General features: G+C 40.7%; 1 protein-coding gene across 2 annotated transcripts in view; it reads right to left on the reverse strand.

Annotated features, from left to right (window-relative positions):
* Positions 1 to 9,507: 9,507 nt before the first annotated feature.
* Positions 9,508 to 27,762, reverse strand: part of SH3RF3 (SH3 domain containing ring finger 3) — a 193,127-nt gene continuing 174,872 nt past the window's right edge. The window contains exons 9-10 of one of the 2 annotated variants that reach the window (XM_081947955.1): positions 17,117 to 17,454; positions 9,508 to 12,283 (exon numbers count right to left, since the gene is read on the reverse strand). In XM_081947955.1, the coding sequence (XP_081804081.1) occupies positions 12,115 to 12,283; positions 17,117 to 17,454 (507 nt within the window). In that variant the 3' untranslated portion in view covers positions 9,508 to 12,114. The remainder of the gene's footprint in view (positions 12,284 to 17,116; positions 17,455 to 27,762) is intronic. The other variant, XM_081947956.1, reaches the window with a different exon arrangement.

Below are 27,762 nucleotides of genomic sequence, written 5' to 3' on the forward strand. Positions count from 1 at the left end.
TACCAGGTTCTGATCTAATGCCGTACCTGCAGTCTGAGCAAGGAAAAGAGTTGAGATCTCTCCTTCAAAGCAGGGGACAGAACAGCCTGTAGAAATAGCAGAATTACAGGGTGGGTTGTAATTTCCCATGTTTGCTTTCTACATTTGTAACAACTCTGATGGGGGGGGGGGAAACCTTGTAATGGAGAGTTATTGCACATTTTTTTTGAAGGCTACGTCATTTGGAGGAAAAGGAAACAGCCTAGTTCTTTAATAAAAACAACAACAACAACCCTGGAACAATGGCCTATGCAGTTGAACTGTAACAAAATTGATGATTTTTATGAACTGGCAGCCATTTCCACTTCCTCACATTATCCAATAACCTTATCAGAAGTTAAAATGCCCTCCTCCCGCAGCCCCACCTACATTTGCATTTAGATTGTTTGGTGCCAGCCTTCTCAATAAGATACTTTTCAGCTCTGTCAAACAAAACCCAACTGTCATTTAGCACAGTGGCAGTCAATTTACATTTCCATTAACACAGACCCCAGACAATTATCAGAGGAAATGAAAAAGAAAACGGCTCTACCCAAAGCAACCTTCTGCCTGTTGTCCTGACGGAGAGTTCAGAGGTTGATGGTGGGATGAAGTCGGTCAGTCTGGGAAAGAGCAGCAATGCGATGTCATCACCTTCCCTCAACTGGAAAGTTTGTCAAGATGACAAACAGGCAAACCATCCTCTAGATCAGTGTTTCTCAAACTTGGCGACTTTAAGTCCTGTGGACTTCAACTCCCAGAATCCCCCAGCCAGCATAGCTGGCTGGGGAATTCTGGGAGTTGAAGTCCACAGGACTTAAAGTCGCCAAGTTTGAGAAACACTGCTCTAGATCAAGGGTCACCAACCTTTCGGATGTCAAGGACCACTAAATTCATGATTTTAAATCCCCTGGGCCACTAATATGAATTATTGATGGGATGGGGTCCTTCAGGCACTCAGCTTGGCCACCTGTTTGCAGAGAGAAGCACTCAGGGTCAACACTAGGTTTGCTGTAGGAAACAGCAGCTAGGAATCTCAAATACGGCCAAGAATGAATGTTTGTCTTGTAGCCAGCCCAGGTGCTAGTTTGGCCCCCTGCAAACTCTGTCTTTTGAGGAGCCCGGCCAAAGTTTTGTGCACTGCTCACTGAAGCACCTGGACTCCCGGGGAGGGAGGGAAGGAATGGCTGGAGCTACAAAACAGGTAGCCAAGCTAAATGCCTGAAGGACCCCATCCCGTCAGCAAATGAGAGTAATTGCTTCGGTGGGCCGTATCTGGTCCAGGGGCCGTAGTTTGAGGATCCCTGATTTAGTGCAATGTAAAAAATGCAAAAACATTTCTGCAGACCACCAAAATTTTCTCACGGACCACCAGTGGTCCATGAACCACCAGTTGGTGACTGCTGATCTAGATCAGCCTCGAAGGAAGATGGTCAAGGAGAAAGAGAGAAAGTGTGGATGGAAAAGGTAGACGGCATGATATGAGAGGAATAGATTAAGCAAACGAGCAGGCAGAGGAGGATGCGTGTGCTGTAAATCATAATTCAATATTATAAGGAGAGGAAGACCTAACACCCATTTTTCTAACTGAAAAAAATTGTCTGGAAATGCACCATGTAGATTTCACCAGATATATTCCTACTCATTTCGAGACGACACTGAAGCATTTGCATAGGAAAGCCTTCTGTTACTTTACAATGGCAGTCAGTAGTATTGTTCTATGATTGCAGGCAGACCAGTGGTGATGCAATTGAGGTTTATAGATAGCAGCTTAATAAATGTACAGTTCAATTCAAAGAAGTGCCTTGTGAATTGGGATTATGCAGTTTGAGTCTGAGCCTTAGTACTCATTATCTGTCTAATGAACCTCGTCTCCTGTGATTGGTTGCAGTTTTCCAAGACGTACCTCAGTCCTATCATCTGCTATTTTAGTCTTTTACCATGAGAGATTAGGAACTATCTTGTGGGAACCTCTGGGCTCAAAGAAATGAAAGTTATTATAAAAGTGTTATTTTTTTAAAGGAACATACTTCTCATTCTAATGAATTTCTGATGTGCTCGTTTGTAATTAATATGGCAAAACATTTTATGCTTAAGTAAGAATGCATCAGAGCACCAGGAACAATTGGAGGTATATAAATGTTCTATATAAATACAGAAAGCATCCTAAAGGCATTTCCATGCAGCAAAGGAATGAAAAGACATCTCATACACTGGTCTCCTTGTGTGAAAATGGTGCCTGCCTCCAATGAAGGGCTTTAAGTAGGGGATGACTAGTTACTGTTTCTTGCTCTCTAGCCTTTACCGCTTGTATCATTCAAGCTCATATTTCCCAGAGTAACATATAACATGCTGGGCTATTTCTAAGACTAATTTCTAGAGGCCAGACGGCTGCATAAATTGCATTTATGTTCTATGGACTCTTATTAAACTGACTTCTCCTTCTGGTCAGTTTAATGCTGCAGATTAGCCCAACCAATCTTCACAATTCCAAATTTCTACATCATCTCAGAGATAGCTAATTGTGTTGGAAGGGTAACTCCCATGGCCTTGACTCTTCAGCAACTCACAGCCTACCAATGAAGAAAGATACAGATTTATTGACTATGTCCCCTCTTGGTCTATCGCTCTTCCTGCTTGTACTTTCTGAAATTGCTCATCTTCTTTCTGCCTTTGTTTTCAGACGTGCACGCAAAAAACAACAACAACCTCTGATTTTGCTCTTGGGACAGATCCATCCAGGAGTTTGGGTCAGCCTCTGTTTCATTCAATCAGCCTTTTTTTTCTTGTGGGAAAATAATAACTCTGTTTTATTCCTCCTTGTCCAGATTTGATTCCCACTCATCAGAAATGTTCATCCACACGTACAATGTTGTTATTTGAGGCAAACCGAGAGGTGCTGGCTCCAGGCATGGGCATGGGGTGAAATGCTACCAGTTCGGTCAGGGGATTTCCTGCTTTCTAGCTAATCTAAATCATGTGGCACAGTGGATTCCCCCCCCCCCACTCACGGTTCACTTACCTTGCTGTTTGTTTACTCGCTTGCCAGGTGCACTCGGTAGGAGGCTCTGCCCACCCGCCCGGATGTGTCATTTTGATGCTCTGAGCATGTGCAAAAGGTCCTGTGCACTCACATTGCTACCGAACCGGTAGCAAAGGTAAGTGGATTTCACCCCTGCCCAGGGTGACCCTCAGCATATCTTTGGGAATTCCATTCTGTTTGGATCATGAGTAAGACAAGAAAAAGAAATGCATAAATTGCTCCTGCCACTGAATCACTAAACTAATCAGAAAAGAAGGTTCAGCAAGAGAAGGAAGAAAGAGATCCTGGGAATTGTTGAGAGGTTGGGGGACCAGATCACTTATGTTGCTTGTTAACTAAGCACTATGTTCTGTCTCTTTTCTAAATCCCTGCTCTCCAGCCAAGCAAAACAAACCTCCTTCACTCAGGTTACACTAATGGTTATTTTATTTAAAGGATGAGAACACTGTCACTGTCGGTCATTTGTACTCATAACAACCATTGACATTTTCTAAATAATATGTTAACATTCATGTGTAACAAAATCCTTGTTTCTGACATGTGCAAAGTACAAAGGCTTTTTCATTTGCAGAAACCTCCCTCCCCCTCCCACCCACCCCCGCCCCCAGTATAACAAATTTGGCCTTTTGCAAAAGAAGGCTGCAAGGACAATTTCTTCAGAGATGTCTGTCACAGGGAACGTACGACATGTGCAGGTGCTCCCCCCTCCCTCCCCTCATGCTTTCAGTCCATTGAAGGCATATTTCTCAATGGAGTCACTGTAGATGCAGGATCTCATAGAAGGACAGAGAAGTCCCTGTCTGAAGTCTGTGGATTGCCGTTGCCTCTGTTCTTGTGCTACTTAGGCGGGATTGGTTGACCACCGGAAATGAGCGCCAGCTACCATGATGAAAGAGTTCTAAGAGCCAGCACAACCCATATTGGCAGAGCATTGAACAGTCAAAGGAGGTCTTTATCCTCAGGTGAAGTGTGATGGATGAGTCTTGCAGCACCTATTGACAGAGGGGAATTTGTGGTAACCCAACTCTTTTTAAAAATACTGAATTCTGAAGAGGGGCTTTTTTTTGGCCGGGGGTGGAGTTGGGATGAGGTAAATTATTGGCCTGTTTTGGCTTCGCACAGATTATGCATTAAACACCTGCATCCAGAAACACCCAGTAGCTGTTGTCCCCCGCCCAAATAACTCTACCAAGACATTGATTCTTTTTTCCACAAACGTTACTCAAGGTGGCCAGCTGAGTATACAGTACAAGAGCTACACACCTCTGCAATTCTACATTCTGAGCATGGGAAAGAAGCCAATAGGAGATCAATTTGGCCTCATGTTTACTAAGCCAGAGTTATTTTAGCAGCAGGCAAGCCTTTGTCTGTATTGAGGGGCAATGGGTGTGCCCTCTCATTAACAGTAACTCTACCTCTAGTTCCCCTATAACAAATCGCCTTTCATATTCCCCACAAACTTAAAACCGACTTTCCAAGGGGCAAAGCTTAAAAAAAAAAGATGTTCACAAATACAGATCCCTCCCAATATCACTTCTGGTTCACCAGTTTTGGTACGCCCAAATTAATGAGATCTTAATTTAAAAAATGGGACTCTGGCATATGAAAAGAAATACATTGGTTGCTAGCTGTTTGGCATCCATGAGATTTCCAGGGAAATTTCCAGACCCTAAGTAGATCCCATAAATATTTCTAGGAAACACATTGGTAGGTCATGCAAACCTAGTGCTTTGGGAATGTGCTTATTATTCACCAGACCAACAAAAGGATAAAATTGGACAGAGATATGAGATGAAGAGCATTCTGAATCCTGATATTAAGGATCTGACAGTGGCAAGTAATGCTCTCCATCTGCCTTATAATCAATCACATTTTGGATTCATCCTGTTCTCTTGGGATTAGGTAAGCTTTCTCCTGCCAATTAAATTCTGCAATCACCATTAACATAGTTTACAGCTTCAAAGTACCCCAGGTATTAAAAAAAAAACTCCCCAAAATATTTTAGTGTGTATGTTATGTTTGTGTAGGAGGTTGTGCAGCAAAGTTGTTGGAAAGAATGTGATCATCCAATTATTTCGTCACTTATCTAAGAAAGTTACCATGCCATTGAGGGTCTAAAAATTTATGTAAAATTGTGGTTGAAGTCTTGCATAGCAGTTGAGAGTGTTATGATTTAACAGAACACAAGAAAAGACATTACTCTTTCCTTCCTTTTATTCCCTTTCAAGCTCCTTTCCAGCTCTCTCTCTCTCTCTCTCTCTCTCTCTCTCTCTCTCTCTCTCTCTTGCCTGAAGGTTTGTAATGTCTAATTTTCTCTAAGATCTTCTAAAGTTTGATGGGGAAATTAACCATATGGAAACTATACGCCACTAAAAACAAAAGAACTTAAAAATGATTTGCTTTGGCTGGATCTTGGGACTTATTTGAGGTTTGAGCAGGGAGGGTTTGGAAGTGCTCCATGCATGGAATGTGCTACCCAAAGGGAGGCTTTTAGGCTGGAACCTGGAAGACTGGTTCCATTTTATTCAACTGGAGGGGAGGCAGGGAAGAGGAGAGGGGAAGATTGGAGGAGGGGAAGGAAAAGGAGAGGGAGGGAGGGAGGGAGGGAGAGAGAGAGAGAGAGAGAGAGATATGCAATTGCTACAGTACAGAGGTGGGTTTTTACTGGTTTGCGCCGGTTCGGGCGAACTGGTAGTGGTAATTTGGCCTGGGTCGCAGAACCGGCAGCAACCCAGGCTGGCCATGCCCCCAAACCGGTTCCCGTGTCTCTGCTGCTGTTGCCGGCATATTTTTTAGTAGTTTTTCATGTTCTTCACGCATGCAAAGAACAATTTACATTGAATGCGCACGCATGCGCGAAGTGTACCGGTACCAACGCTGGTAGGAACCCACCCCTGCTACAGTACATTTCTCATAGCAATTGTGGGCTGGATGGTATTTTCTTAATTCCAAAAGGTAGGGACTGAAATATATGAATGACAGCTGAAAATGTTGGCATGCACTCTACTTAGGACTTCTCATTTTAGGAAGGCAAGGATACAGTGCCAAAACTTTAGACTGTCCCATCTACAACTCTGGGTACATAAAGATGTACTGTACAATTACACTCCAGGAAAGGAATATAAGAAAAATAGTTAAGATATTGCTGAACGTATTTGCTTTGCTCTGCTTGTTCTCTTGGGTTTTTTTTTAAGCAGAGACCTACAGAGTATTTCAGCACATTAGTGTTATGTTCTTGCATCTGAGTTTTTCTTTTTGTAAAATAATTTCATGCACATTTCTCACTTCAAGTATCAACTGGCCACCCCCTAGTATAGAGTCAATAGATCAGCCCCTAATTCCATGAGCCTTTGTCCAAAGATGGATGTCATCAGAAATCAGTCTGCAGTAGGCAAATGCTTGCTTGTTGTTTCAATTAATTTGGGGTCTGACATCATTAATATATGCAAAGCCAAATATACCTTACATTTTGGATGCCTATTGGTCTGCATCTCTTGTATTCATAAGGTGTTGTATGACAAAAAGACATACTTTAAGCAGGAGAAAACATCCCTTTCAACTTAGTGAGAATATTTTGGGAGATGTTTCCAACATCTAAATGAGACCTAGCACATACATGACTAAAAATATTCTTCCACCTCTTAAAAAATGTTAGCAATGTCACCAGCCAACTTGTAGGTTTATTTCTTGTCTCCCTATTTATTGCACCTTTAGGTTTCTGGTTATAGGAAGCGTCCGTTGCCTGAAATGTTGTGGCTTGAGCTGGGTTACAAAACTAAATAGTGTTTAGAATGATACATTTCTACAATAACAAACCATATGTTATCTTTTTCCTCTGATGGTAAAACAGAGAGTAAGAAAAATTGCAATGCTCTGTGCTTTGTGGGAGACTGCAGTGTTCTTTATATTGCCAAGTAGGAGCCAATTAAAGTGAATTGTCCTGGAAAAGTTTCCCATTCTCTATAAATGATCATCCATCTAGATGGAACACCATGCCTTCATGAGACCTTCCACATGTTATTTTAAGAGAGAGGACTTTGTGGTATTTAGCAGTATTCCAGAAGACTTCCCCACCCATTTGGTTAAGCATTAGCACCTTCACAGTGTTGGATCTTCCAGAATCTGACATTAGCTCCTAGAACTGATCAAAAAAAATCCTAGAGAAATAAAATCTGAGTTTATGAATAGATATTCTTTTAGCAAAGAATGGGCTGAATCCAAATACGCCAGGTATCTTCTGCTAAATCTCACAATCTGGCTTTGCAGAAGAAATGGGAAACAGATATTTTATTGGGCAGAAGAAACCCTATTAGACAAGTTGAGAGAGGACACAGCTGATCCTAAAATGGGTGGGTAGCTATTGGCCAGGTGCAACTAGCTGCTTTTCCGGGAATTGCACTCTTACCCCCCCCCCCCGAAATGGTTTCCCACTGTAATAGGAGAAGCTTTAAAACGGTCTCTGCCTGACTTATGGAATCAATTTTGAAGTCTCACTGTAACTTGGAAGAATTATATTGAAAGAGGAGTAGCAACGTTTGGTAGCCAATCTCTTTCTTTGGAATTCTTCCCTTGAATTGCACCTAGAATTTAAAAAAAAAAACAGTCTCCTTTAGCAAACAACAGAAATCCCTTTTAAAACCTGATTGCAGCCTGAAAGGTGAATTCCCTGAGATGGATCAGGATTACTGGGGAGACGGATTATTCTCCAGCAATATCCTATGTTTACTCCCCTCTGCATCAATTAGCAGTCCCAACTGGCAACATTAAAGTTTTGTTGGGAAGAAAAAGCTCCTAATTTAATCAGAGCAGTAAGATGTGCTTAGATTTCGGTACAAACAAAAAGTCCCTTTGGAAGGCACACTTTTTGACCATCTGCATCTTCTCCTCAACTTGCAAGAGATTCCACAATAATGCATGTTTTGAGTTCAGAAGACGCTAAGAAGGTTGTGCTGTCAATGCCTCCTCATTGAAGGATCAGCAAGATGGCAGATGCAATTGTGTGACAAAAATCCCATCTCTTTATACAGATGCATCGTATTGACTCATATACAGAAGTATGGAGCTTTGATTTGCCACATTAGCCTTTTGGACCCCTTAGCTTAATAATTATTTTCCTATTCTTCCCCCCTTCTAGTATTTTTGCACAAGTGCAATGTCTGCCTCCCCCCCCCCCCCATCAAATGAATGTTGACCCATTGGTTGCAACAGGAATTGCATGAATGTCAGGCTTGGGTGACAAGCTGGTTGGTCAATCCCTGAAACAGCCAATGGAACAACCATGCAGGAAAATGTTAGGAGGGAAACAAAAGTTACCCCAGAAGATTATCTTTTTCAAAAGGGCATCAACGGAGGCAGACCTACTATGAAGCTTCTTTTTGGCTTTGGCTCCAAAGCACAGCCCTCCCTAACTTTAGCTTATTCCTGGGTTGGATCCAGGTAGGATGTAGGTGGTGGTCTGCACTAGAGCTAGAGGAAAGGCCTGAGAAACAGGGCAAAGTTTTTCAAGGAGATTTGTATTTGCCCTATGGATCAGAGATTCCTTCGGCCCTCTATACACCATCCTTTATTTATCATAGCACAATGAGATTTCTTGTTGGAAGTGATTATCAACTGCTTTCCTCCCACTCTTCTTTCTTAGGAGTTAATTTAAGAATTTGGCATCATGCCCTGGTTTTCTCATATTGCCTCATTCTGATGATTAGAAGCCAGGGCTTCTCTTCTGCATAAAAAGGAGGTATTTTTCTCAGGCTTGAAGCAAGTCAAAGTGCATCCAGAACCCCTCATCTTCATTATGAAACCTGATTAATGCAACTGATTCAAGGGAAAGGTTTGCTTGCCTGTGTTTATCAGGCACAATGGGGCAACGGTCATGCAGATGTTGAACTCCAATTAGGAAGCAGGTCCAATCATGTGAGATGTTAAAAGCTGTAATTCACCAACATCTTCAGAGCCTCAGGAGGATCACTAATTCCCTACACTGGTACTTGGGAGTCAAGATCTACCAGACATAACAATTACCTCTACAACAACAATTTCCTAATAGGTGTCAAAAGGCATTCCAAAAACTGGTCCCTATTTGTAAAGAAGAAGTCCTTGACTTATAAGGAATATCAGGGAATACCTTTCTTACCTTAGAAAATTACATTGTACAAAACCTCGTTCTCTTTGAAATCCTGATAAAATAAAGCACCAATCAAAATTGAATATTAAAAGAGGTGCCAAAAAGTATTTTGGAACCAATCAAATAGCCCAAAACTATTGGGCATCAGTTCAATACTGGTGGTTTTCTAGCAGTATTTTTAATTTGGGGGAAAGGGGAGGGGGCTTTGATCTGAGCTGGTGATGAGCTGCTCATTATGCACAGAAGAAAGGAATGGGAAGCCCTAAGACAGGGGTGTCCAAACTTGGGAACTTTTAAGACTTGTGGACGTCAACTCCCAGAATTCCCCAGCCAGCTGGCTGGGGAATTCTGGGAGTTGAAGTCCACAAGTCTTAAAGTTCCCAAGTTTGGACACCCCTGCCCTAAGAGATGACATTCAATCTAAAAGTAGCTTCTGGTTCGTACCCATTCAGGTTATCCAGACAGCCTCTTTCATGTACTTTCCTCTTTTCCTTAGAGCAGAAGGAATACACAATGAGCTCAATTGGTTTTACCTCAGGGCAGGGCAGTTTGTTGACTTTTCCCTCTGTATTGTGAGCCAGTTCCAGTGCAGCTGTTGGTGTATTCCTGTCACTCTTTCCCTCACTCCCTTGACTTATTTCACTAGTGGGAGGTCCAAACACAATCACTCTCCCAAATGTGAGTGAGGCAGAACTGGGAATTTCAGTACTCCCTAATCAGTTCCTTTGATATATTTTTTTCTTTCCCGGCAAATCTATTGATCTTCTTTGAGAATGATTTCCCAGTGTCAACAGCGGTCAAAGGGAGGCAGGGGGAATATTGATCTCTCGGTCTTCTGGAAAATGGGAGATCAAAACCTCAATCTTGTGGCAAGAACAAGCAGGATTTTTGAAAGCTATGGCCCTGGGCGTTTTCTCCTTCCCACCCACTAAGCATTTGTAAATGATGGGGGACAGTGCTTTCCACACAGGTTCAAGTCAAGGGAAGGGACTCAAAAATCTAGGAATGGCTTTCCAAGCAGTCAAGCCTTTGATGAAGCAACAGGTGGAGGAGAAACCGCTTCCCCCTGCTTGCCTTTATGGGACTTGTTGTCCAAAGAAAGCTGTGCTTGCAGTCCCAGATCCTTCTCCCAGGAGGGTCTTTTGATCTGTTGATGCTGTTCTGAGTTTCTGCAACTGACAACTAGATTAAATAGGTGAATCATCCAGGCTGGGCCCTTCACCCTCCAGCTCCTTGGACCAACAATTTATCTGTTCCTTTGCTGCCTCCATGTCCTCTGCACAGAGGGAAAGGGTTGCTTCTCTTCCTAGTACTGCACGGACAAGGACCAGCAACAAAATGCAGGCCAAAATGAAGGACAAGCAGCCAGTGACTACTAAAGAGATCAAAGGCTGCCTTCCACTGGCAGAAGTCCCAGTTCCAACTCCAATGCTCTGAGCCAGATTTTCTCCAACATCTGAAAATTTCTACACCTTGTTTGGCTAAGTAGTAAATTTGGCTGACTGCTCATTTCCAGGTGATTTGCCCCCCCAATCAAAAAAAGGCATTTGATGCTAAGTGCAGGAGATGTTGCCTTGCCAGGGATGAGCAAGAGCTTCCCTGTTGCCCATAGCCCTCTTTGTCTCCCGGTTCTTCTCACCCAGATTGTTCTAGAGCCGTGATGGCGAACCTACATGTGCCTGAAGTGGCACGCAGAGCCATGTCGCCTGACATGCGCAGAGTCACCCGTTCCTCTTCCAGGTTTCTGGTGCGCACGTGCACACAATGATCAGCTGGCCTTCATGTGTGCGGCAGTGTCAGAAACTGGAAGAGCTGGTCTTCCGTTTTCCGGCGTAAGCATGCATGCCAGCCACCTGATCGTCGTGTGTGCATGCGCTCCAGTAACCGGAAGACTAGCTTGCAGAAACCGGAAGTTCATTTTCCGCTGTGCGCGTGCTCCTCTTCCATGTTGCGGCCCTGCTGAGCATGCATGCACGCTCCCTTTTCAGCACTCCGTGCCGAAAAGGTTTGCCATCACTGTTCTAAAACTTCCTACTGAAAGCAAAATATCCCTCCACAACCCATCTGTCTTGTTAGCTCTGATGCTTTTTAGGGTTTTTGGGGGGTTTGGACGTGGAAATAGCCATTCCCTGGAAGACCTGTTCCCAAGTCCAATCTCCACAACTCACGGAAATAGGCTACACACACAAAGTATCTGGTATGTCTTACAACTCTTACCAAAGGCATTCCTGCAGCAGATCTACTGCGCCAACTGGAGCCATGCAGATTACTGCATCGACCCCTCGGCACTCTTGGTGGTCAGCTTAGGAAGCTTTGGACTGAGAAGGGGAGGAAACGCCACTTCCAAACCAAATCAATGAAAGCCAAATTTGGGCTGTGGTGGCAGGCTGGGAATGTCCTCACGAGGCCATGGAATAGAGTATTTTTGAGGTATATGTGGAAATAAATTATATTTTGGGCCTCTGGTTCTTTCTACGTGAGCAATATTTTCTGCATGAGCCCAGCATTTGGAAGACAGGCAATAAACATTCCCTGGCTGCCCTCTTAAACCCAGTCCCTCTTTCTCTTCCCCAGGCCAATAATAAGAACACTGCAGCTCAGAGAAATAAATTACAGCGATACAACACGTTTCTTTTCTTTTCCAAACGTAATTCCTCTATCATTTACATGAAATACACTGGCTGGGTTTTAACTTGTGTCCTCTCCAACTCTGGTCTGTTCCATGTAGAAGGCACAACTCCAACGTACTGCTGTATGTACTATTTGAAAGCGCCGCCAGACCCCTCGTTTCCAGGTGGTCAATCATAGAGCCTTTGGGAATCATAATCATGGCTCTCTCCCATTATGGCACTTTCCCTTTGTTGCTGCTTTATATGGATTTTGTGCTCCAGCGTTTCCTCCAGGACGTCCCTCAAGTCCACACCCCAAGCCTTCAAAAGCTCTCCACGAAGCTGCCGGGGAAGAGGCCTGACCTGCCATTCCGCTGTAACGTCCCTTTGTACCAACCATCTTCCCTTTTCTTGTGGACGAACACAATGTCACCCTCCTTCAGTTCAATCTCAGCTTCGCTCTGTGGGGGATACGGGACCACGACACGGTATCTTCCAAGAAAGAAAAGGGGAAAAGAAAGAGCTTATTGCAGATACTGTGGATCCATTTACAAAGCAACATGTTTATGACTGATTTATTCTGTGTCGACATCAGCCATGAGCAGCCCCAGAGACAGACCTGCTCAGGATTAGCCATCATCTTTGCCACCTTGCCATTGCAGGAAATGCCAGAAGAATCAGTACACCATGCCAGATTATATGTGTGTGTGTGTGCAAAGCTTGCCATGCAGGCGTTGTTCTGACCGAAGATTCTCCAGAGCATGAAGCAAACTCTTTTTCCCGACAAAAACCCCTTTTATTAATTTACCGTGAATTTTGCTTATTCACAGCCAGCAAAGTCTTTCAAGGGAGGATTTACAGTCACATACCTTATCTGTCTTGGAGAGCTGTTAGGCTGATATCTGCAAAACTTGGCAAGGAATCTCGGAGAATCACAAACCAATTAAGCGAACTGATTGTCTCCTGCAAACTCCACTCCCTTTTTGCTCCTCTTTTATTTCGTCTGGGAGGGGCCATTTATTGTCCACCTGTGGCTTTACTGGCAAGTCGACTCCTGTTCTTTAGCTGTTCCCTTTGTATGCCAACTCTGCACATGTGCACACTGGGAACAGGATCCAATTATTTGTCTGCCTCACTGATGCCTGACTCTGAAGGCAGCTGATAACTGGCATACGGCTCTGGCCCCCTCTCTGCCTCTGACATAGAGCCCTCATCAGAGCCTTCCCCAGACTCCAGGACTGGCCCATGTTCCTCCCCAACCCCCTCACTGTCTGAATCTGCTGCCAGCTCCTCAGGTGGGCCACAAGAGGCATAATGTGGCATACATACTTAATGTTGATTGCATATGTGTATTTATTTATACTCTGATAAAATTAATTGCAAGCCCCTCCCCCCAAATCTGATGGTCACCTCTCTTATACATGCATACAGGCAGATGTAATAGTTTGGCATGAGAGATCTTGTTTGACTGAGATAACATTTCCTATCAAATTGTCTATGGCAGAGCTGCTCCTCTTACATTTAGGGTGCATTGCCAATTTCAACCGTGTGTAACTAAGCGTTTGCATTATTTTAAACACGTGTCGTCTAATTGCATTATTACAATGCAGCAATTTTAGCTAGAACAATGCCAACTAATCTTGCAACTCCATATGGATAAACAAAACGAGAGAAAGTTAGTCATCGTTCACTGGACCGTATCATTTTGGCAAAAGGGTGTGTAAACTTCTCTTTCCCAAAATTCTTCAGATTGATATGCATTGCACTGATACAACAATCTTGACTCTGATTCAGATTCCCCAAATGCTTTTTAAAAAATGGAAAATAACTACAAAATTTCCACTGAAGGGTTGGATATATTTCTAATGAACAAATGATGAAACTTTAAAGTGATACATATGCGTACATACTTAGAGACACATGAGATTTTCTCTCTTAAAAATATTGACTATATATCCCTTTGTGGGGTTTTTTTGTTGTTCAAAACCTAGCACAAATTAAGTCTCAAGAGAATGCTCTGCTGTTTTGCCAAACCAGGCTAATGCAATGTCAGTCCTTAACCTAGAGCAGGGGTATTTCTATGACAATCTATAGCAGTTCTCACAGGGAAAAACTTCCAGGGGGCTTGTCTCAGTTCTGTTGATATGTTTATGCAAGTCTTCAAGATGACAGGTGCTGCCTGAGCAATGACTCCAGCTTCGTTGCACAAAGTTGCCAGAGGCTTGCAAGCATGACACACACGGCTGTTATCTAAATTAGGCAACCACTGGTTTGGTTGTTACTTTCCTTGATCTCAGTGTCCTCCTATTAACTCCCCCTAATCTTTTTAACATCTTCCCACTGAGCTATCCTGCTTCTGTCTGCCGACTCCTCCAATGTCTTTCAACTGGCCCAATCAGGCCACATCTTCCCTGTTTTTCCCACTGGCCTGCTCACCCTTCTGTCTTCCTAGAATCTTCTCGCTAGGAAAAAGATCATTCTTAGCAACCTCTCAGACACCCATTCTGATTTTTCCAACATCCTTCTGCATCCCTAGTCGTGTTGATCTTCCTGAAATCTCCCATTTTTAGTTGTGCTTTACAATACCGGTTAAAACTGTATGTTTTATTCCACGAAGAATGAAAAGAGAGAGATATATGTTAAAGAAGTAGCAATTGATTCTCATGAATCAGACCAAACAGACTAACTAACCTTCCTGGTGACATATCCTTGTTGTGTTTTGTCTCTGAACAGAGAGATACCAGTCTTGATGCAATCTATTGCTATCCAGATTTTTTTTCTTTGCCTTTCTCTCAACACCTGTCATAGCATTAGATGGACATGGAAAGAAAGATGCCTGAAGGCAGAGTGGCTGGTATGGCAGCATTACACCTTGTAGGAGTTCGAAAGGTAACAGCAGCTTCTGGTCATGAAAATCTTTAAGGGCTTTCTCTGTACTTGCTTATATTTTTAATATTTTAATATTTTAATAAACAATAGTCCGAAATTTGACTGCACCATTATGGAAATCATCTTGAAGTTTTTGACCAGACTCTGTGGACAATATGGAATTGGCTAGAAAGGCCAGCTTTTTGTCAGCCCCAGATTTTAAAAAACACATACCTATAATCCTGTTTACATGATATCAAATGTCTGAATTCATATCCTGGATTGATTAGAGAGGTGAATTTTAACCCAGGCTGAGCAGTATTAGGAGACCGAAATTCTGGTCATCTGGAAGACTAATCTAGTTTTGTTTTATTAATGTATCATGTGGCAGTAAACAAAGGCTGAATCTTGAACATCTCAAAAAGTGTGTTGCTATTGTTTTTGTAATGAACAGTAGGACTAGATTTGGCACAAGAGTTTGTATGAGATAACTGGATAACGTGTGTCCAAATCAGTCTTAGATGTTCCAGGTCTTAACCTTTCCCATTTCAAACATCCAATACAATGAAAGTATTTTTTAAAAAATCTAATTCCAATGAAAGCTCTAGGAGTGACATTGAAAACCAAAGTTTCTGAGAGCAAAGATGTTAGTTTTGTCAACTATCAGCTGTTGACCAGCTCTCAGGCTAAGAAGGACAAGGGAGGGGGGAATCTGTGAAGCTAAGGGGAAGGTGGAACAAAGGCACACCAGTTTGTTCAGTTTCTAGTAGCTTCATGCAAATAAGCAATACAGATTTCATATAGCCTTCCTGTATTAAAGGGCTGGGAAGTTCCTGCTGGGTTTCTGCTGGGGAGCCTGACCTAAGCTAGTTGTTTAGCTTCATTCAATAGACAAGTAGCCAAGGAAACATTTCAAGGACAAAATCAAAGATGAAAACATGTTTCCCAACTTCTACTGTGGGTCAATCAAGGGAGATGGACAAGCCATCACTCACAGTAATGAAGGCTCTCCTTAATGTCATCTCCCTGCATGGACATTCACCAGGAATCTTTGTTCCAGAGATTCACTTCTGGAGTTGAAACCAGATGGTGGAAGAATGCTTGAAGAGATGTGTAATGAGATTAAGAGTAGCAGACAGAGAAAGATTCAGTACACTTTGCCTTTGTACCATTCAATTCTTTCAATTGGATTCCAATCTTTGTTATAAATATCTGGACTGGGTGGATCTATTTTGAAAGATAAAGGAAGGCAGTAATTTGGAGTTAGACCAGTAACTAGATAGGATACTTATGAATGAAATATGAAACCTCTAAATGCTGAGTATTTGGGTGTACCTAGTAGTGGCTGGTGTCATGTTGTAAATTAGCAGTGATTCTTCACTGTGGATCAGACGTGCACCACATGGGACATGAAGCTTTGGGTACACATTTTTAAAAAGGCACTGACTATATTTATGAGAACAAATGGATGTAGAATGAACTTCAGGATTAATATAGCTGCTCAAGTAATTCCAAGACTAAGCTCCTCACAAAAAGATGAAATTAATATTCCTCACTTATTGATTTAAAATATACCAAAGGTTAAGGGATAAGGATCAGCTGCGACTCAAAATGAGTTGAAACATTTTTGCAATTGTTGTTATAATGTAACTCTTGGAAGTGATCTAAAAGATGATTGAATATATTGATGATTGAATGTAAAAACAAAAAGCTGCCAATGTTTATTCAAATTTTGATGTTTTTTCTTTTCTTTTTTGTTAAAGTTGTGAGATTCGGGGGGATTTCTACCTCCCGCATGATGTAGCTGTCAAAATTTTTCTACACCTATTTACCTTTTCCCCTAAAACATTTGTAAAAAACCAATAAAATTTTACAATAAAAAAAAAAAGATCAGCTGCGACTCTGCACTACATTCCACCACATCAACTCAGGATATGAATTGATTTAATTAATAAATCAGGTAGAGGAAATCCTGCTTCCTGAGTACAATTAAGATAATTTCTATTAGAGGTTATACTTGAACTTGATTGGCAATCAGAATACTGGATTAACTTCCCTTCTTAGGATCACAAGTGGGATATGATTATTTTGATCATTCTCCCCACCCTTCATATTGCAATCAGTGGGGTGAATAAATCTCTTTGCTTTCCATTCTAGAAGAATTCTGATTGGTTTCCTTTGATAATAGGAAAAAAAGCCAAAACAAACTGCAAATATACCCTTGCTGTTGAAACAATCTTGTGCTTTGATATTAAAAAAAAATGGCTTTACAATATAATACAATAGCAGAGTTGGAAGGGACCTTGGAGGTCTTCTAGTCCAACCCCCTGCCTAGGGTGGAAACCCTATACCGTTTCATCAAAGGAAACCCTATACTGCTTTAATCAAAAGTATTTGGAAATGCGAATCTGTAAATAGGGAATTTCCATTGCATGGTGTTTGCACTTAAGGCCTTACCTTTCTCGATTCAACGGCTTAGCTTCTGGGTGGCTGGTTGCCATTGAAGGCGGCAGTTGCCTTATGGGAGAAGGAATGGAAAAATTCAGATCCAAAGATCCCGTCTTTCTGTGCAGAGGCTCCATCTCCATTGCGCCTTGCATTTCACTCTCGATAGGGCACGATCCTGCCCTCCCATGGCTAGAGAGAGAGGACAGTTCAGGTCCCATTGCGCCCTGCAGCATCCCTTCCACTATTGCCATAGGATCGTGTGTTGGAGACATGGAGGGAGGAGAGCGGGGTTTCTTTTTCGTGGATGCTCCTGCTAGAAGTTTCAAGAGTCCGCTTTTCTTTTCTTTCTGCATGAGGATCACATAAACCATTGATGGTCCGATTATGCAATTGAAGTAAACGCCCTCCCCTGTTTTTCATATCCACCAACACAAAAGCTAAATAGTCTTGCAGCAGGCAAAGTATGGACCTCTGGGAGGATGCATCTGTGTTTTTTGTGTACCCCGGTGTGCAGATGCATATACTACAAACCCAAATATTCATCCAGGTTGTTGCACTGAAGGATTTTATTTAGGCAGAAAAATAAACAAGAAAGCAAGCAACATTTCCACATAATCTTTGCAAAGATGGTTATGTCCTTATGGACTGTAAATGCGATGTTCAATACCGGAGTTGGTATTATGTTTCATTGCAATAAGGACAAATGATTCATCCCAGGGAGGGAATAGGCAACTCTAAACTGCTGAAATTTGAAAAGGCAATAATATTTGAGTCTACCCATGGGGGAAACAGAACACTGAATGTCTAAGTCCTTGGTGCAACAAGAAATTGGTTGTTCCTACAAGCATGTTGCTGTTTCTCTGCTTATTTCTCTTGCTTCTCTCCTTTTGACTGATCCCAGCACTGGGGCCTTTGTGAGATCAGAACATAAAATCAATATGTTCTTGCAATGCACACTTTTCCCTTTCACCAGATCTTTTAAGTCAGCCTTGACACTATGGTCTTTAGCATACAATGATAGTGGATCATTCTGACTAGCAACGATGGGAGTTGCAACTGATCATACAAGCAAGCCCCACGTAGTTTGCAAGTTTCTTCTAAATATTTGTTAATTTTGTTAATTTAATTGTCTTTCCAGGAAGCACAAAGTGGTATATGGCGCTATACGCTCTCATTTTGTTCTTGCATTATTTCAATCTCAGTTAAGCTGAAATTGCTAAACAGAGGTTATCCCAGTATAAAGCCATGTTTTCCCAAAAATAAGACAGGGTCTTAGTTTCCTTTGACCTCTGAAATAAGTACTTGGCTTTATTTTTGGGGAGGTCTTATTATTTTTGAGTTGAAGGAGGCGGTGAGTGCCGTCTCCTCATGGCTGCTGCTGTGTTGCAATATTTTCGGGGAGGACTTATTTTCAGGGGACGGCTTATTTTAGCGCATGTGCTCAAAAGCACGATTGGGCTTATTATCTAGGGAGGTCTTATTTTTGGGGAAACAGGGCACATGGGTAGTCCTCAACCATTCATTTAGCAACTGTTCGAAGTTACAGCCACATTGACAAAAGTGATTTATTATCAGTCTCGCAGTTATGACTATTGCAGAATCCACCCATTCTTGTGATCAAAATGCGGTTGTTTGGTAACTAACATGTATTTATGTGATCACCACATGCAGCGTTGCCAGCTGTTTCCCACAAGCAAAATCTTTGGGGCAAACCAGATTCATTTAATAACCATAGCAAAAATGACTGTAAATTCAGGCATGATTCAATTAACAACCACCTTGCTTTGCAACCAAAATTTTGATTTCAGTTGTGATCATAAGTCAAGGACTACCTGTAGCTTCCTTGTCCTTAACCTGCCACTTTAAAGATGGCTTTCTATTCCATTTCATTTCAACTTTCAATTTAGCCTATATCTATATCTATGCTAAATTGAAAGAGATAGATAGATAGATAGATAGATAGATAGATAGATAGATAGATAGATAGATAGATGATAGATAGATAGATAACACAAATAAGCATATACAACAATCCATCTTAAATCCTACTATAGAGCCCTCGCCAAAGCCTTGATGATAAGTAACAAAATGTGCATTGCAGGTTGTATAAAAATCTTATCAGTGGGCAGAAAAGCAACACAGAAACTGTCTGATTGTCCAGAGACTGCTGTGAGAAAGGGAAAAATAAGGTTTTAATACAATGTTATATAAAACCTGCAATATAAAAGAGCACATGTAATTCATTCTACCTCTGGCGTGCCATAGGTCCAGAAACAATGTGCTATGGGGAGTTTGTGATACCTGTCCTGTAAGGTATGCTGAAAGAAGGGCATTAGAAGTGAGCCCACAGTTTCTAAAAACAATTTGCTTACTGTTAAGAATGCACAACAGAAACCTTTTTCTGTATAATATGTATGAACATTCGGGGGAATTTTAATGTTTTAAAGCCAAAGTTTGAGAAAAAAACAATTTCCCATTTCATAATATTACTACAAGATAAAACAATGTGCAAAGTCTCAATTTTGTCATTTCTTCTATTTATTTATTTTTTGGAAATTCCCCTTAAACGCTTCAGGAAAGGCAGGGGTTTCCTTCTAATCTATTGGTAAATTAATCTGGCAAGATATATAAAACATTTAATGTTAAATTAAGGCAATGTGTTTCACTTATTTATAGTCTTGCAGACTTATCAAATCAAATCTTCATTACAGTCACAGACTAGCATATGCAGACGTACAGTAATTCACAATTAATCAAGGATAAGTTTAATTATTATTTTACAGTGTATTTGTCTTGTTGAGCTTTATATCAAACTGGATATCAGAATAATACACCAAGATCAGAGAGCCCCCTGAACCTCATGGCTTTCTTTTTCATTTAGTGTTATTATTAAATTTTACAAGCTGCCCAACTCCCAGTGATTCTATCTCAATCACATTAAACTACCATCTGTTTCTATATATTTTATGGAACGGATGTTTCTCCGGCTTTGTTGTTGCTAAATTTCATCCTGATTTTCAACAGTTGTGAGTCAAGAGTCCACTTTTTCTTGCCTGGCATTACAGAGTATTCACCAATACAACACTGAAAAAGTGTATGCTCTTGCTTTTTAAAATTTTGGCAAGTCTACCCAGTTTGGGGTTGGGGCAGCCTTAAAACATGCTAGCTGAATTTTGTTTTGCCCTAATTAGATTCAGCTTAATGGGATCCAGACCCAGATCCAGGAAAAGTAATGTCTTAATAATTTTTTGGAATGGAAACAAATATTTAGGCTGATTGGCGAGATCATTTATAAAATGTTGAATTCAGGAAAGCCAGGAAACTACAGACCCATCAGCCTGACCTTAATACCAGGGAAGATTCTGGAAAAGACAATCAAGCAACGAGTCAGCAAACACTTAGAAGCAAACAAAGTAATAATCAAAAGCCAACATGGGTTTGTCAAAAACAGATCATGCCAGACTAATCTTAAAGCTTATATTCTTTCATGAAGTGACAAAACTAGTGGACCAGAGGAATGCTGTAGATAAAATTTACTTGGACTTCAGTAAGGCATTTGACAAAGTAGACTATAATAACCTACTACTTGATAAAATAGAAAAATGTGGGTTAGACAGCATCACCACCAGATGGATTTGTAACTGGCTGACCACTACACTCAATGTGTAGTCCTCAATGGAACTGTATCTACATGGAGGGAGGTGTGCACTGGGGTACCCCAGGGGCTCTGTTTTACGCCCAGTACTCTTCAACATATTCATCAATGATTTGGACACGGGGAGAGATGGGGAACTCATAAAATTTGCAGATGACACCAAGCTAGCAGGAATAGCCAACACTCCAGAAGATAGGCTTAAGATTCAGAAGGATCATGACAAACTTAAACATTGGGCACTATCTAACAAAATAAAATTCAATGGTGAAAAAAGTAAGGTTCTACATTTAGGCAAGAAAAACAAAATGCACAGATATAGTATAGGTGGTACCTTGCTCAATAGTGGTGACTGTGAGAGGGATCTTGGAGTCCTAGTGGACAACCATTTAAATATGAGCCAGCAGTGTGCAGCAGCTGCCAAAAAAGCCAACACAATTCTGGGCTACATAAACAGAGGGAGAGAATCAAGATCATGTGAAGTGTTAATACCACTTTATAATACCTTGGGAAGGCCACACTTGGAATACTGCATCCAATTTTGGTTGCCACAATGTAAAAAAGATGTGGAGACTCTAGAAAGAGTGCAGAGAAGAGCAACAAAGATGACACACAGATAAAATATACAAACAATGGTTGCTGGAACTGGATATGTTTAGTCCTAGTCTTATGAAAAGAAGGACTAGGGGAGACATGAAAGCAGTGTTCCGATATCTCAGGAGTTGCCACAAAGATGAGGAAGTCAAACTATTCTCCAAAGCACCTGAGGGTAGAACAAGAAGCAATGGGTGGAAACTAATCAAGGAGAGAAGCAACTTAGAACTAAGGAGAAATTTCCTTACAGTTAGAACAATTAATCAGTGGAACAGCTTGCCTCCAGAAGTTGTAAGTGCTCCAACACTGGAAGTTTTAAAGACGAAATTAGATAATCATTTGTTTGAAGTGGTGTAGAGTTTCCTGCCTAAGCAGGGGATTGGACTAGAAGACCTCCACGGTCCCTTCCAACTCTGTTATTCTATATTCTAACTGGGAAGAATGAATTTGGAAAATGACTAGATCAGTTTATCTGAGGGCTTTAAACAAAAACTGAGCGGGGAGGGTGACCAAACTTTAGGACCTAATCCCAAGCATAAACTGCAACATAACCTGTCAAACAAGAAGATGGGAAGGAAGGAAGGAAAAACTCAGATACAAAGCAGGAAATGTAAGAGGCATATCCAGGGTAAGCCACAAAGGGCTCAGATGCTTATACAGTATCACTGCAGCTGCCAAAAAAGCCAATGCAATCCTAGGCTGCATTAACAAAGGGATAGAATCAAGATCATGTGAGGTGTGAGTATTGCTTTATAAGGTAAGAATACACTTGGAATTCTACATCCAATATTGGTCACCACAATATAAAAAAAGATGTTGAGACTCTGGAAATAGCGCAGAGAAGAGCAACAAAGATGATTAGGAGACTGGAGGCTAAAACATATGAAGAATGATTGCAGGAATTGGGATTTCTAGTCTAGTAAAGAAGGACTAGGGGTGACATGATAGCAGTGTTCCAATATTTGAAGGTCTGCCACAAAGAAGAGAGAGTCAACCTAATTTTCAAAGCACCAGAAGGCAGAACAAGAAACAATGGATGGAATATAATTAGGGAAAGAAGCAACCTAGAACAAAGTAGAAATTTCATGACATTGAGAACACTAAACCAGTGGAACAGCTTGTCTTCAGAAATTGTGGATGATCCATCACTGGAGGCATTTAAGAAGAGATTGGGCAGCCAATTGTTTGAAATGGTTTAGGGTTTGAGCAGGGGGTTGGACTAGAAGACCTCCAAGTTCCCTTTCAAGTCTGTTATTCTGTTCTTTTCTTAATTACTATGTGCAAAACTGAATAAAACTTTTGTCTTGACTAGTTCTATTCTTCCAACCTAACCTACAAGTCTTTGATCAGTTAAAGAAAGAATAGCATTTCTGTAGGAGATGACCAGGCTGAGCCTCAGGGAGGGGTCAAATGTGTCATCAGTCATTAGCCCCGTGAGCCCACAAGAGATCTAAGCCCAGTCCAACTTGAATTCCTTTCTTAACTCCCACTCTTTTCCCTTGACTGCTAATAGTTCAGTCTCTTGTAGAGAGCTTAAGCTTGCAATAAACACAGTATTTATATTCATTTGAACTGCCCAAATCTTCTGATTTCTGTGGCGCCTAATAATTTCTGGTTGATTTTTCTGGCAATACTCCTACATAGCTACACATTCAACAATTGGTTAAATCTTTATGTACATGAGTTGGATGTTGCCATCCTCAAATAGGAAGAATCAGGAGCCACTGACACACACAAGCTATCAGTCATGTACAATCCTATTGATGGTGATTCTTAGGATTGATTAGAAACCTACCAGAATTTTGTAGTCAAATATACCATTTGGATTTGCTAGCCTTTGTTGCATACTCAAAATTACATCTTCAGAATTTTGTAATGTGTTTGGAAACTCAAAATTTAGTACATAAATGAAAATATAACCCAACCAAATATGTTAGCAAAAACTATGCATCCTCCTAAAGAAAAAATGTGTTACCCTAAATCCACCCTTTAAGAAAAGCACTAAAATGCCCACAATACATATTTTGGAAGTGTTTGTGAAAAATGCCGACGGTTTAACTGCAAATATTTTCCCAGCGAACAGCTAACAGAACATGCAGTAGTTCAGATGAGAAATTTTGTGCACGGCTGACAAAATCATTTTCTGTATCAGAAATAACAGAAGTATCTTAAGTGAAAGCAGTAAATGAAGCATGCAGAATGACAGAAGTGTCCTCAGTGTGTGTTCCTTCTAACTGGTGGGATTTGGAAAAAAACGCTGGCTTGCAAAGTACTCTCCAGATTAGAGATCCAACTTGTGCAGGATAGTGTAACCATCCTTGAAATATTAAAATTGGGATTTGGTTGCCCTTGTGATATAATGGCCAAAGTACAGGTGAAACTTCGAAAAATTAGAATATCGTGCAAAAGTTCATTTATTTCAGTAATGCAACTTAAAAGGTGAAACTAATATATGAGATAGACTCATTACATGCACAGCAAGATAGTTCAAGCTGTGATTTGTCATAATTGTGATGATTATGGCTCACAGCTCATGAAAATCCCAAATCCACAATCTCAGAAAATTGGAATATTGTGAAAAGGTGCAATATTCTAGGTTCAAAGTGTCCCACTCTAATCAGCTAATTAAACCATAACACCTTCAAAGGGTTCCTGAGCCTTTAAATGGTCTCTCAGTCTGGTTCAGTAGGAATCACAATCATGGGAAAGACTGCTGACCTGACAGTTGTGCAGAAAACCATCATTGACATCCTCCATAAGGAGGGAAAGCCTCAAAAGGTAATTGCAAAAGAAGTTGGATGTTCCCAAAGTGCTGTATCAAAACACATTAATAGAAAGTTATGTGGAAGAGAAAAGTGTGGAAGAAAAAGGTGCACAAGCAGCAGGGATGACCGCAGCCTGGAGAGGATTGTCAGGAAAAGGCCATTCAAAAGTGTTGGGGACTTTTACAAGGAGTGGACTGAGGCTGGAGTCAGTTCATCAAGAGCCACCACACACAGACGGATCCTGGACATGGGCTTCGAATGTTGTATTCCTCTTGTCAAGCTGCTCCTAAACAACAATGTCAGAAGCGTCTTACCTGGGCTAAAGAAAAACAGACCTGGTCTGTTGCTCAGTGGTCCAACGTCCTCTTTTCTGATGAGAGCAACTTTTGCATCTCATTTGGAAACCAAGGACCCAGAGTATGGAGGAAGAATGGAGAGGCACACGCTGCAAGATGCTTGAAGTCCAGTGTGAAGTTTCCACAGTCTGTGTTGATTTGGGGAGCCATGTCATCTGCTGGTGTTGGTCCACTGTGCTTCATTAAGTCCAGGGTCAACGCAGCAGTCTACCAGGAGATTTTGGAGCACTTCATGCTTCCTTCCACAGACAAGCTTTATGGGGATACTGACTTCATTTTCCCGCAGGACTTGGCACCTGCCCAGATTGCCAAAAGCACCAAAACCTGGTTCAATGAACGTGGGATTACTGTGCTTGATTTGCCAGCAAACTCACCTGACCTGAACCCCATGGCATATAGAATCTATGGGGCATTGCCAAGAGAAAGATGAGAGACTTGAGACCGAACAATGCAGAAGAGCTGAAAGCCGCTATTGAAGCATCCTGGTCTTCTATAACACCTCAGCAGTGCCACAGGCTGATAGCTTCCATGCCACGCCGCATTGAGGCAGTAATTGTTGCAAAAGGGGTCCAAACCAAGTACTGAGTACATATGCATGCTTATACTTTTCAGAGGTCCGATACTGTTCTATGTACAATCCTTGTTTTATTGATTGCATGTAATATTCTAATTTTCTGAGATGGTGGATTTGGGGTTTTCATGAGCTGTACGCCATAATCATCACAAATTATGACACATCACGGCTTGAACTATCTTGCTTTCCATGTACTGAGTCTATCTCACATATTAGTTTCACCTTTTAAGTTGCATTACTGAAATAAATGAACTTTTGCACGATATTCTAATTTTTCGAGTTTTGCCTGTATATCAAAACTGCCACCAACAACCTCACTGTTAGCAGGGCAAGCGTATCTTTGGGTCCCTCTAGTGATGACACAACATATGGAGGATTGCAACAGGAATGTAAGAGTAGTAAACGGTAAGGGGCATGAAAGCAAGAAAAAGGAATGCTGTGTACCTGTGATGCAACAGATTGAGTGAAGCTGGGCTAATTCTTTGAAACAAAATTGATGAGTAAATATAGGAGAATGAAAACGCATTCATTCTTGAAGGATTAATATCCTCGTACATCAAAAAGTATGAATTGGTATCATATTAATTATGTGTAGATATGAGAGTAGGAGCAGCGTTATGATAGCTGAATGTTATGTTCCAGTGTATGGTACCACTGGGGACCTAGAAGAGAAGAACAGTTGTACAAACTTTTGCATGCCAACTATTCTTCCATATAGAGAAAAGAACATAGCACTGTTTGGCTATTTAAAGGTTCTTTTCCATGTGACAAGATGGAAAGAAAGGGGCCATAATGGAATGGCAAATATTGCTGGAGGAAGGCTGCTTAATGAAACTATTTTTTAAAATAAAAATACACTGTTACTTGACTGAAGCTGGGATTTGGCACAAACTGCTGGATCCGCGCTGGTCCTTGATCTGTAATAATAAACTAAACTAAAAGTCCTGGATAATCCAGCATACAAAAGTCAGGATTGCCTGAGCAGAATGAGCATTCTCCTGCAGCTGAGATAATAACCCATGACTCCCTCTCTCCACACATGCAGAGAAGAACAAAAGAAACACGTGTGTGCCCAATTTCATAGAGTTGCAGAATGATAATGCTTACCCTGCTAATAATGGTAATAAAAGAGTGATCAACACGTTTGGTGCATTTAAAATATTATTCTAAATAATTTACACGGCCTGCCTAACAACTCTTGTATTTTCTCATTCTGATTCTCAAGTAGAGTTTGCATTTATTAAATTTCCCCTCCTCCTACTGTAGGGAGAAAAATCAACAAATGGGATTATTTCTTGCAGTCTATAAAAACCAGAACCAGAATTTTCTTCACTATAAGGGGGTAATCAAAAAGAAGAATTCTGCTAGAAATTAACAGCTGCCGGTTTGGATTCAAATATTTATTTATGGCATACCTCTGCCATGGCCACTAATGCTCCTATCACACACATAAAATTTAATGTAATTCAAGGGATTTTTATTGAAAGGATCAAATAATCAAATAATAGGATCAAATAATATCCAATTGCATCTCATATGTTTGTACCCTACTATCAAACATTCATATATGCTAATTTATATCCTAACATCTTGATACAGAAATACTATACAATGGTTTTAAATTTAACTGTAAATTTAATTTTAAAATATTTTTCTTCATTTTTTCTTCATTTTTTTAAGGTTTGTATTTTGAATATTAAAGTCCATGATACAGAATTGCATGAATGGGATTGGGAAGATTCTGGAATGGACACGTGGGAGAAGTCCTTTGATGAGATTTAATTAAATCTATATTATATTATATTATATTATAAAATAAAATCTATATTATATTATATTATATTATAAAATTATATTATATATGCTGAGATGTCCTAGCAATAAATTCAAAGTAGAATCTGGTTCGTTAGCATGAAAGTATATTCTGAAGATTACAAATGTTTAAGAAAAGTCATTTTTAAGCATGCTTGAAGAAGGGCTAAAGCTAACAACAGGAGACAATCCTGTTTCATTACATAATTTGAAGCATACTATGTATTGACAGTTGGAGTTCATACATTTGGCTGAGTTAATTGCCAGCCTGAGAAATAGTCATCCATTGATTGTTGCTATAGATCTTTTGCTGTAATGTTAGGAAAGAAATGGCAGGTAAAATGCGAAGCATGAGATAACTCTTATAGATAAGTGTTTTATGATCTGAAACCTTCATGGCCACAAAATAAATGAAGTAAAGGATCTACAGCCCAACGTACAATCCAAATGGGAATAAGATCAATAATTTGCTTTAAAGCTAACATTTCAAATTATTTGAAGCACTGACAGGGCAGTGGGCCTAAACAAGCACAGTGAAAGGGCTTTAATGTTTATTTTGCATTGGAGTCTTCCTTGATACTCGATTGTGTTTGTTCATTCTTTCTGATGAACTTTTGATATATTAATTTATATAGAATTTTATTATTCATAGATTCTTTGTACCTTTACTTGTAAATAAGTCTTCTAAATAAGGAAATGAAACTATGGATTACAAACAGTAGCTGAAAACACTGAGACATCTAATCCAGATTTTGAGCTCTGCCTCATCATAATTTATTCCATTTGCAAGACATTTCCAAAATACATTAAACCCCATAGTTTCTCCATTTTGTTTTCACCATCCTAGAATCTCAAATGTGTTTTGTATAGCTCCTACTATATATTCAGTTCCCAGGAAGCAC

The sequence above is a fragment of the Natrix helvetica genome (genome assembly GCF_964273705.1).
Source record: "Natrix helvetica genome assembly, chromosome: 3".
In the NCBI taxonomy this organism is placed as follows: domain Eukaryota; kingdom Metazoa; phylum Chordata; class Lepidosauria; order Squamata; family Natricidae; genus Natrix; species Natrix helvetica.